This window comes from Ziziphus jujuba, chromosome 2 (assembly GCF_031755915.1).
Source record: "Ziziphus jujuba cultivar Dongzao chromosome 2, ASM3175591v1".
Taxonomy (NCBI): domain Eukaryota; kingdom Viridiplantae; phylum Streptophyta; class Magnoliopsida; order Rosales; family Rhamnaceae; genus Ziziphus; species Ziziphus jujuba.
In genome coordinates this window covers 11,556,368-11,572,432 of record NC_083380.1, presented here as the reverse complement: position 1 = coordinate 11,572,432, position 16,065 = coordinate 11,556,368, and the positions used below count along the sequence as shown (strand labels likewise).

The 16,065-nt window shown below is 34.3% G+C and overlaps 3 protein-coding genes across 4 annotated transcripts; all 3 read left to right on the top strand.

Annotated features, from left to right (window-relative positions):
- The first annotated feature begins 643 nt into the window (after nucleotides 1–643).
- Nucleotides 644–6,178, top strand: LOC107418362 (probable boron transporter 2). Of its 2 annotated transcripts, XM_048473142.2 has the most exons (12): nucleotides 645–2,075; nucleotides 2,275–2,357; nucleotides 2,453–2,645; nucleotides 2,743–2,881; nucleotides 3,099–3,264; nucleotides 3,498–3,664; nucleotides 3,803–3,976; nucleotides 4,078–4,173; nucleotides 4,489–4,626; nucleotides 4,728–5,047; nucleotides 5,251–5,521; nucleotides 5,640–6,178. In XM_048473142.2, the coding sequence occupies exons 1-12, from the start codon at nucleotides 1,972–1,974 to the stop codon at nucleotides 5,955–5,957; spliced, it is 2,169 nt and encodes a 722-aa protein (XP_048329099.1). In that variant the 5' UTR covers nucleotides 645–1,971; the 3' UTR covers nucleotides 5,958–6,178. The 2 variants fall into 2 exon arrangements, with proteins under 2 accessions (XP_060670263.1, XP_048329099.1); XM_060814280.1 differs by lacking the exon at nucleotides 4,078–4,173 and having other exon boundaries at nucleotides 644–2,075.
- A 3,249-nt stretch (nucleotides 6,179–9,427) lies between these two features.
- Nucleotides 9,428–12,798, top strand: LOC107418344 (GDSL esterase/lipase At5g62930). The gene is made up of 6 exons (XM_048473150.2): nucleotides 9,428–9,646; nucleotides 9,810–9,887; nucleotides 10,677–10,817; nucleotides 11,305–11,381; nucleotides 11,929–12,093; nucleotides 12,373–12,798. The coding sequence occupies exons 1-6, from the start codon at nucleotides 9,548–9,550 to the stop codon at nucleotides 12,539–12,541; spliced, it is 729 nt and encodes a 242-aa protein (XP_048329107.2). The 5' UTR covers nucleotides 9,428–9,547; the 3' UTR covers nucleotides 12,542–12,798.
- A 939-nt stretch (nucleotides 12,799–13,737) lies between these two features.
- Nucleotides 13,738–15,969, top strand: LOC107418345 (transcription factor MYB98). Its single transcript, XM_048474676.2, has 3 exons — nucleotides 13,738–14,378; nucleotides 14,578–14,704; nucleotides 14,995–15,969. The coding sequence occupies exons 1-3, from the start codon at nucleotides 13,738–13,740 to the stop codon at nucleotides 15,700–15,702; spliced, it is 1,476 nt and encodes a 491-aa protein (XP_048330633.2). The 3' UTR covers nucleotides 15,703–15,969.
- Nucleotides 15,970–16,065: the final 96 nt, after the last annotated feature.

Sequence of the window (16,065 nt, the reverse complement as noted above, 5' to 3'; positions counted from 1 at the left end):
GTGCTTTTTTAAACCCTGTTTTTGGTAAATTGCTTTCAAACCTGTTAACCCAAAAGACCTCATACGGATCAAAGATTGAAAACGTTGGGGTCCAGAACACACGTGCTTTCAGTGAAAGCTTACAAATAAAAAATAATTACTTTATTCTCACATAGTTTTCCAACTGGTTTTTTATTAAATAACCCATCAATGAGATACTATTTATTTTTGTTTCCCAAAAAAAAAAAAAAAAGAGGAAAAAAAAAAACCTTAACTGACCTAAAAAAGTTAGGTCTGATTGTACCAGTAGCACCATGAAAAAAACATATGAAAAACAACAAGGATTTTTTTTTTCTTTTTTTTTTTTGGGTTAATAAAAGCAGAAGGAACTTATGTAGGCACTGTTTGGTTCTTGAAGTGGACTAACAAAAACAATGTAAAAGCAGAGAGGGTGGAAAATATTTATTTCGTAGTTGTAAGACGATTGATCGAATTTGGAAATGATTTTGTCATAATTTCATTTTGGAAAACAGATGGGCATGCCAACTTTGTGGTTGATTAAACTATTTGGTTTTTTGTTTTTATTTATTTTTCAATATATATATTTTTTTCACCGTCCCTCTCTTTTTCTCTCTCACTCTGCTATATGGTAATGGTGATATTTATGCTTAGTCACCAAACACTATCTCTTTCACGCGAAAAATCCTTACATTGCAGAGTTTGTTTGCAAAAAGAACACACCCTCTCTTTGATTCTTTTGCTCTGTTCATTTATTGCTTTAGAATCAGAAGCTGTCATTCTCCTTTACCTGAATTTTCTATGCCTTAAGCTTCCTCTCTCTCTCTCTCTCTCTCTCGCTCTCTCTCTCTCTCTCTCTCTCTATATATATATATATATATATATCTATCTGCTCTCAGCTCTTGTCATGTAACTTAAAGCTTTAAACATTCCTCATCGATTGTGTGTTATCAAATTGTTTCCTTTTATGCTCCTGAGAGTCTTTTTCTGAATAATGTAATTTTGATTTTCTCCCCATCTCGTTGGTTCTCTTTTCTGTTTGTTAAATGCTCATTTGCTCAATAGTTTTCTGAGTCATTCCTATTATGATTTTAATAATGGGTTCTCGTTAAGTTTACGGTTTGAAGATCTCTTTGTTTAGTTTTCTTAGATTTCAAAGTTTTCTTTCTTGTGTTCTGTGAATGCCCATTTGCTTCAAATTGTTCTAAACCATTCCAAATGCAGCTATCGATGATGGGTTTTCGTTAATTTTCTGGTTCTTGCTCTCAATACCTCAAAAGCCTAAAGCTTGACTTCAATATTCATTACCCAGATTTTAGATCGAAAATTATACTATGTAACAGTTTGTTTAGCATTCTTCTGGTGGGAGCTAGCTGATGAAAGGGAGGGCTTTTAGATAAGAGAAAAGAGAGGTGATGGATCTAAGCTTCATCGAAGTCCACCGCTAGTAGTTTTGTGATTTGATCATATGGAGAGGTCCTCTTTAACTCGTTAGTATTGAACTTTTTAATTCATAATGAATTCAATTCGCTAAAATTTTCTAGTTTTTATCTAAGATATGGAATTCAAGTAGCAATTCATTACTCATTCTTTTGTTCTTCATAGCTTAATCCAATTATTCTTTGCAAATTACTCAGGAATGTAAATTCTTTCCACTGGATTAATTCATTATTTTCAGGACCTATACCAGGGGTCTATATTATACTTCAGAAATAATGAGTTTGATATTCTTCTTTCCCGCTATTTTTATCCTTCAAAGTCCTGTTATGATCAAGAATTACTTGCTTCTCTGCCCATAATTTTGGATATATATTATCACTAATGCAAATTTAAAACCACTGTGGCCTCTCGAGTCCCTTAGAATTTGGATCTGCCTTCAGCATCTTATTGTTTTTACTACCCTCATATTTGTTTTCTCAAACAAAATCCGGGAAGATTCTATTTACTTATTCTTCCCTAAGTATTAAACTTATCATGGAAGAAACATTTGTTCCCTTCCGTGGAATCAAGAATGACCTCAAAGGAAGACTTTTGTGCTATAAACAAGATTGGACTGGTGGTCTGCGAGCGGGCATCAGGTTTGTTAATCTCTCATATCTCATTTAGCATCACCAACAAAGTATAAGAGCTTCTTTTCTTTTTATGCTATGATCATCGAGGTGGTTGCTGTTGCTGTTTAAGAACAAAATTGCTGTTACTTCATTTAGTATGCTGTTGCATATATTCTTGTTTTCAAATTTATTACTGAAGTTATAATCATTATTGGCTATCATGCAGGATCTTGGCCCCAACAACCTATATATTCTTTGCTTCAGCAATTCCAGTTATATCTTTTGGGGAGCAGCTAGAAAGAAACACAGGCAAAAATTCTCTTCATTTTTCGAGTGTCTATGCCCTCATATGGTGCTATTTAAAAGTAGTTTGCTAATCAATACCTTGTTTGCATGTCCTGCAGATGGAACTCTGACCGCAGTGCATACTCTTGCATCAACAGCCCTTTGCGGTGTTATCCATTCAGTTTTTGGAGGACAGCCCTTGCTTATACTAGGGGTGGCTGAACCAACAGTGTTGATGTATACATTTATGTTCAACTTTGTTAAGGACCGGAAAGATGTAGGGAAGGAACTCTTCTTAGCCTGGACAGGATGGTATCTCTTTGACACTCTTTTCTTAAGTGTGATAAATATCAAAATCTACTGGTGTAACTAAATATTTTTCATTTTTCCTGCTTCTTTTTGCATTTAGGGTATGTGTGTGGACAGCCCTTTTACTTTTCTTGCTGGCCATTCTGGGTGCATGCTCCATTATCAATAGGTTTACGCGTCTTGCTGGTGAATTATTTGGTCTGCTAATTGCAATGCTTTTTATGCAGCAGGCCATAAGGGTGAGAGTACCTACTGATCTTGCAAATCGAGTATAGTTTGGTTTCCAAAATATAACAAATTGGAACCTATTGACATGGATGTGGAAGGAAATGGTTTCGTTCAAAAACTTTATTAGCAATGATAGGTTTCCACACATAGCTTTCCCCCAGATCAATCAGTTTGCATAAATGCTTATCAATCCTTGTGGTATTTTCAACTTATGCCTCTCATCTACAGGGAGTCGTGGAAGAGTTTGGCATACCCAAAAGAGGAAACTCTAACGGGACTGCACTCCAACCTTCATGGCGATTTGGAAATGGAATGTTTGCATTAGTTCTCTCTTTCGGCCTTCTTCTTACTGCACTTCGAAGCCGTAAAGCTAGATCCTGGCGCTATGGTACTGGTATGTGGATGTTAGTTTTGAACTCTTAAGAGCTAAAATAGCTAGTTGTTTTTGTTAGAATAAAATTTTTAATTTTTATATGGTAAAGTCTATATTGTCTCTTATTGTGATCATGTTTCTGGCTCAATTTACTATTTTCTAAAATTTGGGTATACTTTATTGAAATTCAGTTTCTTGCTTGGGAGAGAAAGAAATTATGATATATGTCTGATAAGTGTGCTTTGGTGCTGTAGGCTGGCTGCGAGGATTTATTGCAGATTATGGAGTTCCTCTTATGGTGCTTGTATGGACAGCCATTTCTTACATACCAGTTAAAGATGTTCCCAAAGGAATCCCAAGACGGCTTTTCAGTCCAAATCCATGGTCTCCCGGAGCTTACTCTAATTGGACGGTTATCAAGGTACGAATTATAGTTTGGATTTACCTAGTATCTGATAGAGAACTTCTGCTAGCACTTGATTAAATCTTTGGACGTAGAACCAAACTATGCGTTATGCTTTAAATCCCAGCTTGGAACTCATGCTTTCAAATTGTGCAGGAAATGCTGGATGTTCCTCCATTATATATAGTTGGAGCATTTATACCAGCAACCATGATCGCTGTGCTTTACTACTTTGATCACAGTGTTGCATCTCAACTTGCTCAGCAGAAGGAGTTCAATCTGAAAAAACCAGCTTCGTATCACTATGACCTTCTTCTTTTGGGTTTTCTGGTAATCTGCATTCCTGAAATACTATCTTTAAAATTCTGGTGAATGAACTCATTATTTTGGGTAAAACATTTATTTTGGTTCCAATATCCATCTCCTTCCAGACCATTCTATGTGGGCTTATCGGTATTCCTCCTTCCAATGGTGTAATTCCACAATCTCCTATGCATACAAAAAATTTGGCCACTCTAAAACATCAGGTATTATCCAGTTTACTGGGCCTTCGAAGTTTCCTGGATTTTATATCATGCCTTGAAAATAATTTTTGCTCTTTAAGCTAAAAAAATTGTTGGACTTTTTGGCTGCTATTAATCTCTTTGCCTTGCGTTTGGCCAATTGAATATGGATAATAGGAGCAGAGATATTTTCTGTCTCTGTGATAGATTCCTGATGCACAGGCCTTTGTTATAGTGTCTTTCAATTCTGCATTTGAAGAAATCTTCTGTTGATACTTGTCTGTAGTTAATATATTCTTTTTCCTAAATTCTAAATTGAATTTTTTTCTTTGGGATTAGCTGCTGCGGAATAAACTTGTATCAACTGCACGAAAAAGTATTCGTAGAAATGCAAACCTGAGTCAATTATACCGCAGCATGCAAGATGCTTATAATGAAATGCAGACTCCACTAGTATACCAATTTCCATCTACTCTGGTAAATTTTGCTCATATACGACTTCTGATGCAGAATCTTTTTACCTTTTTTTTTTTTTTTTTTTTTTTTTAAAAAGAAAAATGTTCTCTGCGATTCAACAGGGATTGAAAGAGCTCAAAGAATCCACAGTCCAACAGGCCTCAAGTTCTGGCTATATTGATGCCCCTGTTGATGAAACCGTTTTTGATGTGGATAAGGATGTTGATGATCTTCTGCCTGTTGAAGTTAAAGAACAACGTCTCAGCAATCTGCTTCAGTCATTGATGGTTGCTGGTTGTGTTGCTGCTATGCCTCTTCTGAAGAAGATCCCAACTGCAGTTCTTTGGGGTTATTTTGCTTTCATGGCAATTGAAAGCTTGCCTGGAAATCAATTCTGGGAGAGGATATTGTTACTTTTCACTGCTCCAAGTCGAAGATACAGGTAAGTTTACAAACATTCTTAGCTTTTATTCATGTTATTGCCTCATGTTTTAGAAACGAACTCAGACATTCTAAGCTAGATCGATTCATGCACACATGTATCTCTGGCAATGTGTACGTTCATTTGAATTGCAATTAGTACCATTTCCTTGAGCTTATAATAATTTTCAGGAAAAAAGCATGATTGTTGTCTAAATTGTTTAGGGTTCTGGAGAAGTATCATGCAACATTTGTTGAAACCGTGCCCTTCAAATCAATTGTCGCCTTCACCATGTTCCAGACAATTTATTTGCTTCTTTGTTTCGGAATAACATGGATCCCAATAGCCGGGGTGCTTTTCCCATTGTTGATCATGCTTCTTGTCCCGGTGAGGCAATATTTTCTCCCTAAGTTTTTCAAAGGAGCTCATCTTCAAGACTTGGATGCTGCAGAATATGAAGAAGCCCCAGCCATTGCTTTCAACATGTCATTTGGAGTAAGTTGTCTAAATCCGGCCTTATGGATCAAACATGATGTTTCAAAATGTTCGGTTTGGTAGGCATTAGTAGTTAAACATTCAGTATTAATGCTGACATCTTTTTTGTACTTGGCAGGAACATGATCTTCATAGAAGAAGTGGTACCATCGACAGTGGAGAAATACTCGATGAAATCTTCACAAGGAGTCGCGGTGAGATCCGCCACTCTCAAAGTCCGAAAGTAACAAGTTCAACACCTACTTCACAAGAGGGTATAAAGCCTGCCTGCAGTCCACAGTTGTCACAGAAAATATACAGCCCGCGTGTAAGTGAACTGAGGGGCGAGTACAGCCCCCGATTGATTGGAAAGGAAGCTGAAGCAAAACAATCTCCCAGTCCTGGACCATCTACACTTGGACAAAGTACCCCTGGTTCTTCGTCAAGCCAAACATAATAAAATTATAATTTCTGGTGAGCTCATTTGTCAGTGGTTCTCGAGAGGTTCCGTATGTTTTATGTGTGTAACTAAGAGTAATGTTGTAGATGAATGTGTTTCTAACCTTTCACAACAGTATAGGTCGTTTGCCAGTGTTACTATTTATTTTATTTTCCTTTACATCTGTTGGGCAGAGAACATGGTCGTTATAATGGAAAAGTTGTTTTTATTTTTATAAACATGTCCTGTTCTTTGTTTTTCAGTTTTTCATTATACCACCCACAGCTTCATGTAACAACAGCAAAATTAGCAATCAAACTTAAGAAAATTAACAGACGGATTAGGAAGACAGAGATGAGAGAAAGATCTCTATAACTAGCTTTTGATTTGTCTGCATTAAGAATTTTTTTATTTTATTTTTAAATGATAATAATATCACTGTCGATCTTTAGTTTTGATATAGGTGGTTTTTTTTTTTTTTTTTTTTTTTTTTTTTTTTTTTTATAACTTGGTTTGGATATAGTATACTATAAAAATACGCTCTATTTCGTAATATTTATGTGGAATTGAAATTTTTAGGATACATAATGATTCAAGTTATATCAAGAACTTTTGCAACTAGAAAGTCTTAAATTTAAGCCTTGGTGTCCCATTAGAGCATGATCGATATTCATGGACGTGCTCAGATTGGCTTCCATTGAAAATGACAAATTCCGTGCTTACATTGGCTTCCATTGAAAATGACAAAAGTCCTGTCTTTATCGTCTTGATTACATGAATGATTATAACAAAAAATCCATGTGTGCGATTCTCTTAAATTCGGTGGTTGTCCACTTATCAAGCTTTCAGGTGCTTGCCACTCTTATATATCCTTGGAATGAAACATCTAAAAAGCACCCACTTTTTGAATGCCCATTTCACTAACTTTTATCCACCATGATGCAGAAAAACACAAACTGGAAAAGGAAATAGAAATTCTATATTCTTAGGCTTTACTAAAATTTACCCTACACAAATTTTTGGGCTACTGTATATAAATATGCATAAGAACCTTAGATTCCATCTCCACCCATGTCTTCATTGGTCTTCCTCAACAAATATGTCTGCAAATATTTATTGATTAGGACTTTACGCATGTAACTTCTAAAAGCTGGATTCTCTATATATGATTTTGTATGATTCTCTTAAATGCATTATTTTTAATTTTTTATTATTATTATTGTTTTTTTGTTATCCTGAATGGGTATATGATTTTGCTGATCCTGGTCTGCCACTTGGAGTAAGCTGGTGGAATGCAAACTTTCTTTCCATTATCTCTTTTAACCAAGGGGATCAACCTACTTGGGATCCTAGCTGTCACTGTTTCATAAATACCATTGTAAAAAAAAAATAAAAAAATAAATGTTTTACTTTCAAAATCAATATCATTTTTCAGGTTTTCATATTGATTGATAACCACTTTGGAAATCCATTAAATCTGTACCACCTTTCTCTGAAATTTAACATTATATTTTATTTATTTATTTTTAACTTGGATAAAAGTGAGAGGATAATGGAGACAACCAATGGTACAATTAAATCCTGTTATGAACAAAATAGTGTCCATCTTTTTTAAATGTGGAAAATCTTAAGTATTTTACGGAGTATGTACTTTCACCCCTCAATAATGAAGTGGATTCAACATATTCTTGAGTGCGGATTCGAAAGAATTATGACCTAGACCCACATATATATGCTTACCAGGGTAGGAATGTTGTAGATTTTCTTGATTAAATGATTACAAAGAAAGTTCATTTATTAGAGATTAATGTATGGCCAAACTTTTTATGAGATCTTTATGCTGATAAGGGTATTAATATTGTTGATTTTCTCGATTAAATGATTACAAAGAAAGTTCATTTATTACTTATTAATGTAAGGCTAAACTTTAATTAATTAATTTATTTATTTTTGAATTCAAGGCCAAGCTTTTATGAGTTCTTAATTAATTCTCATATTTTCTTAAAAAAAAAAAATAGTTTTCCCATGATTAGCAAAAATAAAATAAAGAAAATAAAAAACTAGTCATAAAGGGTTTTTTTTTAGGGGGAAAAAAAAGAAAAAAAAAGGTTCTCATAATGGGTTTAATGTGCTGAAAAACACAGAAGGATTATCATAAATCTTGATGAAAGTTATGTATAAAGCTGTGAAATTGTTCTCTTTTTTGCAATTTTGCTCACCTTTTTAGTATGCCCAAAAAATGGGTAGTTTTCTTTTCTTAGTGAAATCGCTTCAATGTTGACCTTAATTAGGATCCCATTATCATTTGTATTTGCATCAAAAAATTAAGAATGAAAAAAGAAAGTGTCACAGATTAAATAAATGGTTAGTACTAAGCTCCAATTAGCACATTTGGAACTTTACGATAATCATATTATTTTTTTCCCAAAGAATATGATTTGCTTAAGTCATTTGTTTTTTTTGTTAGGTTAAGGCTCAAGTAGCCTGCATTTTGTAGCCATCAAAGAAAGAAAAATTAAATTGTAAAGCCAAGATTCGTTGTACTAAGTGACCTTCTAAAACAGCAAGGGTCAGAATATTTGCTATGTTTAAATTAAATAAAGAATATGAGCATTTCTTTTTCTTTATGATTGGCTTAGAATAATTCCACCCGTTACGATCCAGGAACAAAAATACTCATTTTATGACATACCTCTTATTGCATAAATAGTTTGTTAATCAACATCAAGGGTAACAAATCTTAATTATTTAATATAATAAAATTCCATATATATTAAAGATGAATGATTTTTACTAACATAAATAATTCGATCTTATCTTATGATTTATTTTTTAAATCAATATAAACGCCAACTAAAATCATATTACTTGATGCCTAATCACAATATTTGTTTTGACTTTTTCTTTGTATAGAATTTTTATTTTGTTTATTGAAAATTGTGACAAGTTTGATTGCAAATCAACATGGGAATTCATTGGAAAAATGGATTAAAGAGAATGGGGAAACGACTTGGGCCCTGTAACTTACAAAAGAGTAAAAGGACGCGACGTGTCGTTGCAGATGATCAGAGAAGACAGGTGTCACATGAAGAGAGAGAAGAAAGAGGTAGTGATTAGTGAAAGTGTGAAACGACGTGTGCCGTTTAGTCGTTACTCAGTACTTGGATGGGTGACTAAAACGCTGCGTTTAATGGGTAGAAGGCCTTAAACAGTTTTTCACCGACGACCTCGAGAAACCGTTGCGTATTCAAAACGAATCAAAATCCGACGCCAAAAAAAAAACAAAAAACAAAAACAAAACGGTGCGTTTTGGCTAGTCAAACAAAGTCGCCTAATAGTCCAAATCGTGAAGCAAACGGTGCGTTGTGGACGACCATGTGTCAAACTATGGTCCATACAGTACCACGTGGAAGCAAATGGTTGGTGAAAACCTACCGAAGCGTTTTCCTTTTGCAAAACCACCACAAAAACAAAACTCCACCTGAAACGTTGCGTCTACTTCATTCTCTCCCTCTCTTTTCTCGGTGGAAGAATCTCAGTATTTTGCATAGAGAGAGAGAGAGAGAGAGAGAAGAGAGAGAAACGACTTAGTATCGGAAGGAGGGACAATGAGGCCTCAGATCGTGTTGTTTGGGGATTCAATAACAGAGCAGTCCTTCAAACCGGGTGGTTGGGGTGCTTTTCTTGCTGAAACCTACTCTCGGAAGGTCTTTTCCTTTTAAATTTAATTTCTTTTCTCTAATTTGATTTCCCAATTTTTGTTTTTTTGGGAAAATAATAAATACCCACAAATCAATTGGGAATCGAATCTTTATTAGTAAAGTTGATTCTTTTTTTTTTTTTTTTCACAAATTAATGTGTGTTTGATAGGCTGATGTATTAGTTCGTGGTTATGGTGGGTACAATACCAGATGGGCTTTGTTCTTGTTGCACCACCTTTTTCCACTGGTATGCTACTCTTCCTTACGCATATTCTTAGCTCCACGTGATACTTGTTGGAATGGAATGTATTGTATGTGTTTGGGGAGAATTCCTAATTTTATGGATGAGTGGAGATTTGAAGTTTGTCAGTGTGCTAACATGTATTGATCTTGAAATGGTGGTTTGTCTGTTTTATAACATTTTTGTTGATAGGGCATTTCTCGAATAACATTGCTTGAATCTATCATTATGCCTATGTAAATGTAATTACGATGGCAACTTCTTGTTGGCTTTTTTTTTTTTTTTTTTTGCTTTGGAATTAGTTTAAAGAGCTCAAATGAGATATATTTACTGCTTGTAAAATTTGCTTGTTTTTTCTATTCATTAATTTCTCTAAATGGTAATTGCTATGAGAGGGATTTAGTGAATGTTGAAATTGATAACTGCACTGGTAATGTTAACTCTATTTGTTCTGTTGGATTCTTGATCATCACCCATGACCCAAATGACCTTTCTTGCATCTTTTGATATTTTTACAACTTTTTGAGATATATTTGTTGAAGATTGATACTTTTTCTGTTTGACTTGCGGATTGTTAATCAAAGTTTTATTTTCTTTTTTTACCTTTTAATTAGCTCTTGTTTCATGAAAGCTGATAAAGAATATTACCATTTGACAAACTATAAGGAAAGACGAACTTACTATATAGACAATTCAGTTAATTGTGATAAGGACTTGTAAAATTCTTTATCTTTTATTGTTTGATCAAGGATAAAGACTTAAATTTAAACATGTTAAAATATGGCTTCTTTTCAGGACTCTACAAAGCCTCCTGCTGTTACCACAATTTTCTTTGGAGCTAACGACGCTGCTATCTTAGGGAGAACAAGCGAACGACAACATGTTCCTGCTGAAGAGTACAAGGAGAATCTTAGAAAGATGGTTCTTCATTTGAAGGTTTATATCTGATCCTTTAATTCTTAGACAAATATTCAGTTTTTTGAATTCTTATGTGGAGATATTATATCATTTGATCTTGGAGTATCCATTCAGCTCCCTTCTAGGAGTATCCATGCTACCTAATGAGCTATAATGTGCTTAGTAATCATAGATTTATGAGGCTTTTGATTTATAATTTTAGCATGCTTTGTCTGGGTAAACTTTTAGGCCATTTTTGTAGAGCTTAAATGCTTCCAAATTCTTACTTTCCTAACATCTGTCCATGCTAATAAATTGTGTAGACCTGATATGACATTTACATTGTGTTTCAAGCACTACATTGTCTATTATCAGTTTTTCCCATCTTTATGGTTTCATTTATTTATTTTTTAAAAATTTCCAATTATGATCCTCTCACACTGCACATGTTGTTAAGTGACAACTGCTGTCTAAGTGCTCAATTATTTGATCTCTTGTTCACTGTGTTAATGGAATTTAATTGCAGGAACGCTCTCACACCATGCTGGTTGTGCTTATTAGTCCACCACCTGTGGATGAGGAAGGGCGTAATGAATATGCACGGTGTGATATTTTGTTCTTGTATCAAATTCTATATTGATAAAGCATTGTGCTTTGTTGCTTCATTACAGAATTGTTGTGACAGTTAGACATTGACCTCTCTTCTGGCCATCGTCATCAGGCCATGTATTTTACATGCCATGCCACGGCTTCCTGTCTCTTAAGCCATTGCTGCGCTGGGTCTTCATAATCCTTATCGTCTTTTTTCCAGCTCATCTCCATCCTCCCCTTTTATCTAGTTTTGCCTCTGCTGTACTGCTTTGGATTCTGATTTCAGTTTATGATAATCACGTAGCTGACCGTGCTGCTTTGCAGCATTGTACCTCTGCCATGCCATTGTCGCTCCTCAACTGTACTTACATTCCCTCTAGCAGTACAACCACTATCAGTATCTCTTTTTATATTCGCCTTTATCATTCAAAATCCTTGAGAAAAGAATGACTTGGGAATTCTTGAAACTTGTTCTTACAGATCTGGAGGACTTTTGATATTTTATCTGAATATGTTGCCTATTTGATCTGTTTGATAATCTCATTATTATGTTCAACAGATCTTTATATGGTGAAAACACCAGAGAACTGCCAGAGAGGACAAATGAAGCAGCCGGAGTTCATGCTAAGAAGTGCATTGAACTAGCTAAGGAAATGAGCGTGCCTTTTGTTGATCTATGGTCCAAGATGCAGGAGACAGAAGGTTGGCAGAAGAAATTCCTAAGGTTTGTCATTTAAGCCTCGTGTCTAAAGTTCATGATCATTAAGAAATTGGATTTGACTGTTGTCCTATTTGTTCCTTGTCAGTTTTATAAATATTTTAGCTTCTGCTAGTTAACCAAATGATTTTCTTATTATCAATTAGAGAAGGGAAAAACTAAGATAAACATACATGTAGTTTAGGCTCAAACAATGCAACAATTTTGCTTAAAAAGAGTTACACTTAGGCAGAAGTACTAATGAAAATTGCTATGTCTGAATTCATTTGTGTTTCTCCATTACAGTGATGGTCTGCACCTGACACCAGAGGGCAATGCTGTGGTCCACCAAGAACTCGTCAAAGTTCTTAATGATTCATGGTTTTCTGCTGAAGAAATGCCTTCTGATTTCCCTCACCACTCGGTAATTGACGGGAAGAACCCTGAGAAAGCTTTCCAGCAACAGTGCATATAAAATTTTCTATTTTACCCGAATACATCTCAAATCTGTTTCTAGTGTGGTCAAATTCTTGGATTCCAAGATTTTTTACTCTTCGGGCCCTTTAAGAAGTACTGCTGTCTTTCTATACTGTATACCGTATTTCTCAAGCTGCTGTTGCCTTTGTATAAAATTTTAGTATAAATGGCAAACATTGTATACATGATTCAATCAGCTTCTGGAAATGAATTCTGTTCTTGGATATATATATATATATATATATATATTTTTTTTTTTTGGGTCAAAATATTTCTCTCTTCTCTAGCTTCAATGTCTTCATGGAAAGTGGCAAAATGGGATATAAAAAGATTGTGTTTTTCTGTCTGCTTGAAAGCTGTAGTTGAGTTTGTACTAACATGCAAGCAAAACCCATTTCCTGTCGCTATAATATATTCATTAATTTGGTAAAATTTATGGCTTTCAATTAATTGTAAGTAGGAACGGTTCGCACATGAGGGTAATAAAAATTCTTAGCGTTACCTCAACATCTATACTAGTAATTAGTGGTGATTTTAAGTCTAATAAAGATCGACTTTTTTCATTTTGCTTTCATTTTTGAAGACCGAATACCGTATTAATTATGTTATTAATGGCTTGCTAATTTTTACATTAATACTGATTATAAAATTAATGATGTTGAGAAGGAACTAAATTTCAGTTTTAGATTTGAAAAAAAAAAAAAAAATCATTTAATATGCTCCTATTCAAAATTTGTGTATTATTTTCATTTCAAGTTCAATAAGTCTTAATATTTCAATCTCCTCCTACTGAGATTAGAGAAATTTCCTAGGACCCCATGTCGTGGCATTATTTACTCGTCAAGTCTTTGTTGGACTTTTTTGACCATATGTTCCAAGATGGTAATAAACATAACGGCACTTTAATACTTAAAATTTTAAATGGTACTTTAATTGCAGTAGCTAAAATACCCATCAAATATCTGTTAATCAAAATAACTTAGTTTTTAATGATACCTTTTTGCTTATGCAAAAAGCAACACTGACCATTAGATGATTTAGAACTAATGGTCATGATCAATCACTATAGTAAATGCTCAACCATCCTCACCTATTAAGCAAAGAAATTAAGAAACATAAAGTTGTGAACCTCCAAAGAAAGCTTTTGGCCATTTTCTCTGTAAATGTTTATTTATTTTTTCCTGGTTTTCTCTCATGGAGCTTGACGACAAAGTAAGAGAAAACAATGTCTACCACCATCCATCACTTTTATCCAATCAGAATTATATGAAGCCCTACAATATGAAAGATCATGATTTTCCCTTTGAAGCTTCTTCATCAAAGGGTGATTACTATTTTCAAGATTTTCACCATCTTGATGATCAAGCATTCCATGTTAATGGGTCTTCATCAGGACCCATTTTTGGGTCCCAATCCCAAACCCCATGTTTTGACATTCATCATCCTTGTGATCCTTATTACATATATGATGTGGGACCCACAAACCCCGATCAATTCTATGAGTGCAAGCCATTTGTAGAAAATGGTGGTCATGGCCAAGTCATGGACAACTTCCAAGTTGGAGGATATTCAAGTTTCTCTAGTAGAAACCCCATGGACATGATTGGACCTGCTAATTCAAGTTGCTTGTTACCATTTAATTTCCATGGCCAGGAGATCATCAAACCAGTGAATTTTGTAGTACCAGATGAAGTTTCTTGTATCACTGCAGAAAATGGGTATTACAAGAAAGTTGGAATGAATAAGAGCAGGACTTCCATGGTGACTAGAAAGACATGCAAAACCCGCAAGAAGTCCAATGTTGTCAAGGGCCAATGGACAATCGAAGAAGATAGGTATTCGTTACATACACATAAACATATAATAGTCAATTCTTTTTCAGATTGACATGATAATATTATACTTAAAATTTATCGTCTCAAATGCATCAGATCGACTTGATAAGAGACTAGTTGTATGTATTTAATCCAGTTTGATTTGATAATTATTTTATATGATCTCTTGATGAAAATCGTGTATTGTTTATACAAATAGGCTTTTGATTCAACTAGTTGAAGAATATGGTGTGAGAAAATGGTCTCACATTGCTCAAATGTTGGCTGGAAGAATAGGAAAACAATGCAGAGAGAGATGGCATAACCATTTAAGGCCAGACATCAAGGTCTTCTATCTTTTTTACTTTCTTTTATATATTTATTAGTCAATCTCCTATCAGATCGATATGGTAATATTATATTAAAATTTTATTATATTGATATTTTAATTTTAATTTTTAAAAAATAATCCTATCCAATTAAAAAGGTAAAAAATAAAAAACCTTATGATTGACTGTGATGAGAAACTTTAATTTAATATATTATGAGTTGATGTGATAAAAGATTGATTATATATATAAAATCCCAAAACATGCATTAGGCATTGGTTATATATGTATTTGATGTGGTTGTGCAGAAGGATATATGGAGTGAGGAGGAGGATAAGATATTGATCGAAGCACATGCAGAGATAGGAAACAAATGGGCTGAGATAGCAAAGAGATTGCCAGGGAGAACTGAAAATTCCATCAAAAACCACTGGAATGCAACAAAACGAAGACAATACTCAAAAAGAAAATGTAGATCAAAGTATCCAAGAGGTTCTCTTCTTCAAGATTACATCAAAAGCTTGAACTTAGATTCTTCATCAAACAAAGGAGGCCGATATCAGCGAAAAACTACCACCACCACTACTACTTCTTCAACCAGTATTGACATAAGAACCAAAGCACCAGAAACCGACCAGCAAAACTCCTTGGAATTCTGTCCTAATAATCGTTTGGTTTCGAGCTGCTACGGAAATTTCGATGAGGACCCAGATGAGTTTTGTTTCGATGAGAATATCTTTCAAGAGGGTTGTGCTATTGAATCTCTTCTTGATGATATGCCTGCCGCTTGTGCTCCTGATCTTGATGCTGGGATTAAATTTCCATTCCATCCATCTACTTTGGAAGACAATAAATTTTCCGGGAAAATTACCGGTGATATTGATCAGAAAAATTGTGATACGGAGATGCCAGAAATGGATGGTGTTGTTGCACCAGTGATGAAGAGTGAAGTGTTGATGAAGAAGGAGATGGATTTGGTGGAGATGATCTCCAAAGTTAATGAAGCCGACAAGTAAAAGATAATTAATCTGAAGCCCAGTAGATATAAATATATTTACGTATCATAAGGGGTACTAACTAGAAAGAAGAAGCAGAAAGATTTCGGATTCCAAGCATTCTTTATTTCATGGTTTCTTTGTGTAACATGCAAAGCGTTATTAGCTAAGAGAACAGAGAATGCGGGTGGCATGAAAAAAAAACAAAGGTGCAAAAGGCCAAAAACAAAAACAAGAAAAACAAATATTATATGTTATACAATAAAATAAATAAAAATTTTAATTGGAATATAATAATCAGAAATAATAATTTACTGAAACAGAATTTTCCCACCATTGTTTTTGAGTTCGGTTTTTCCATATTTTTTTAATGATTTCTAAATG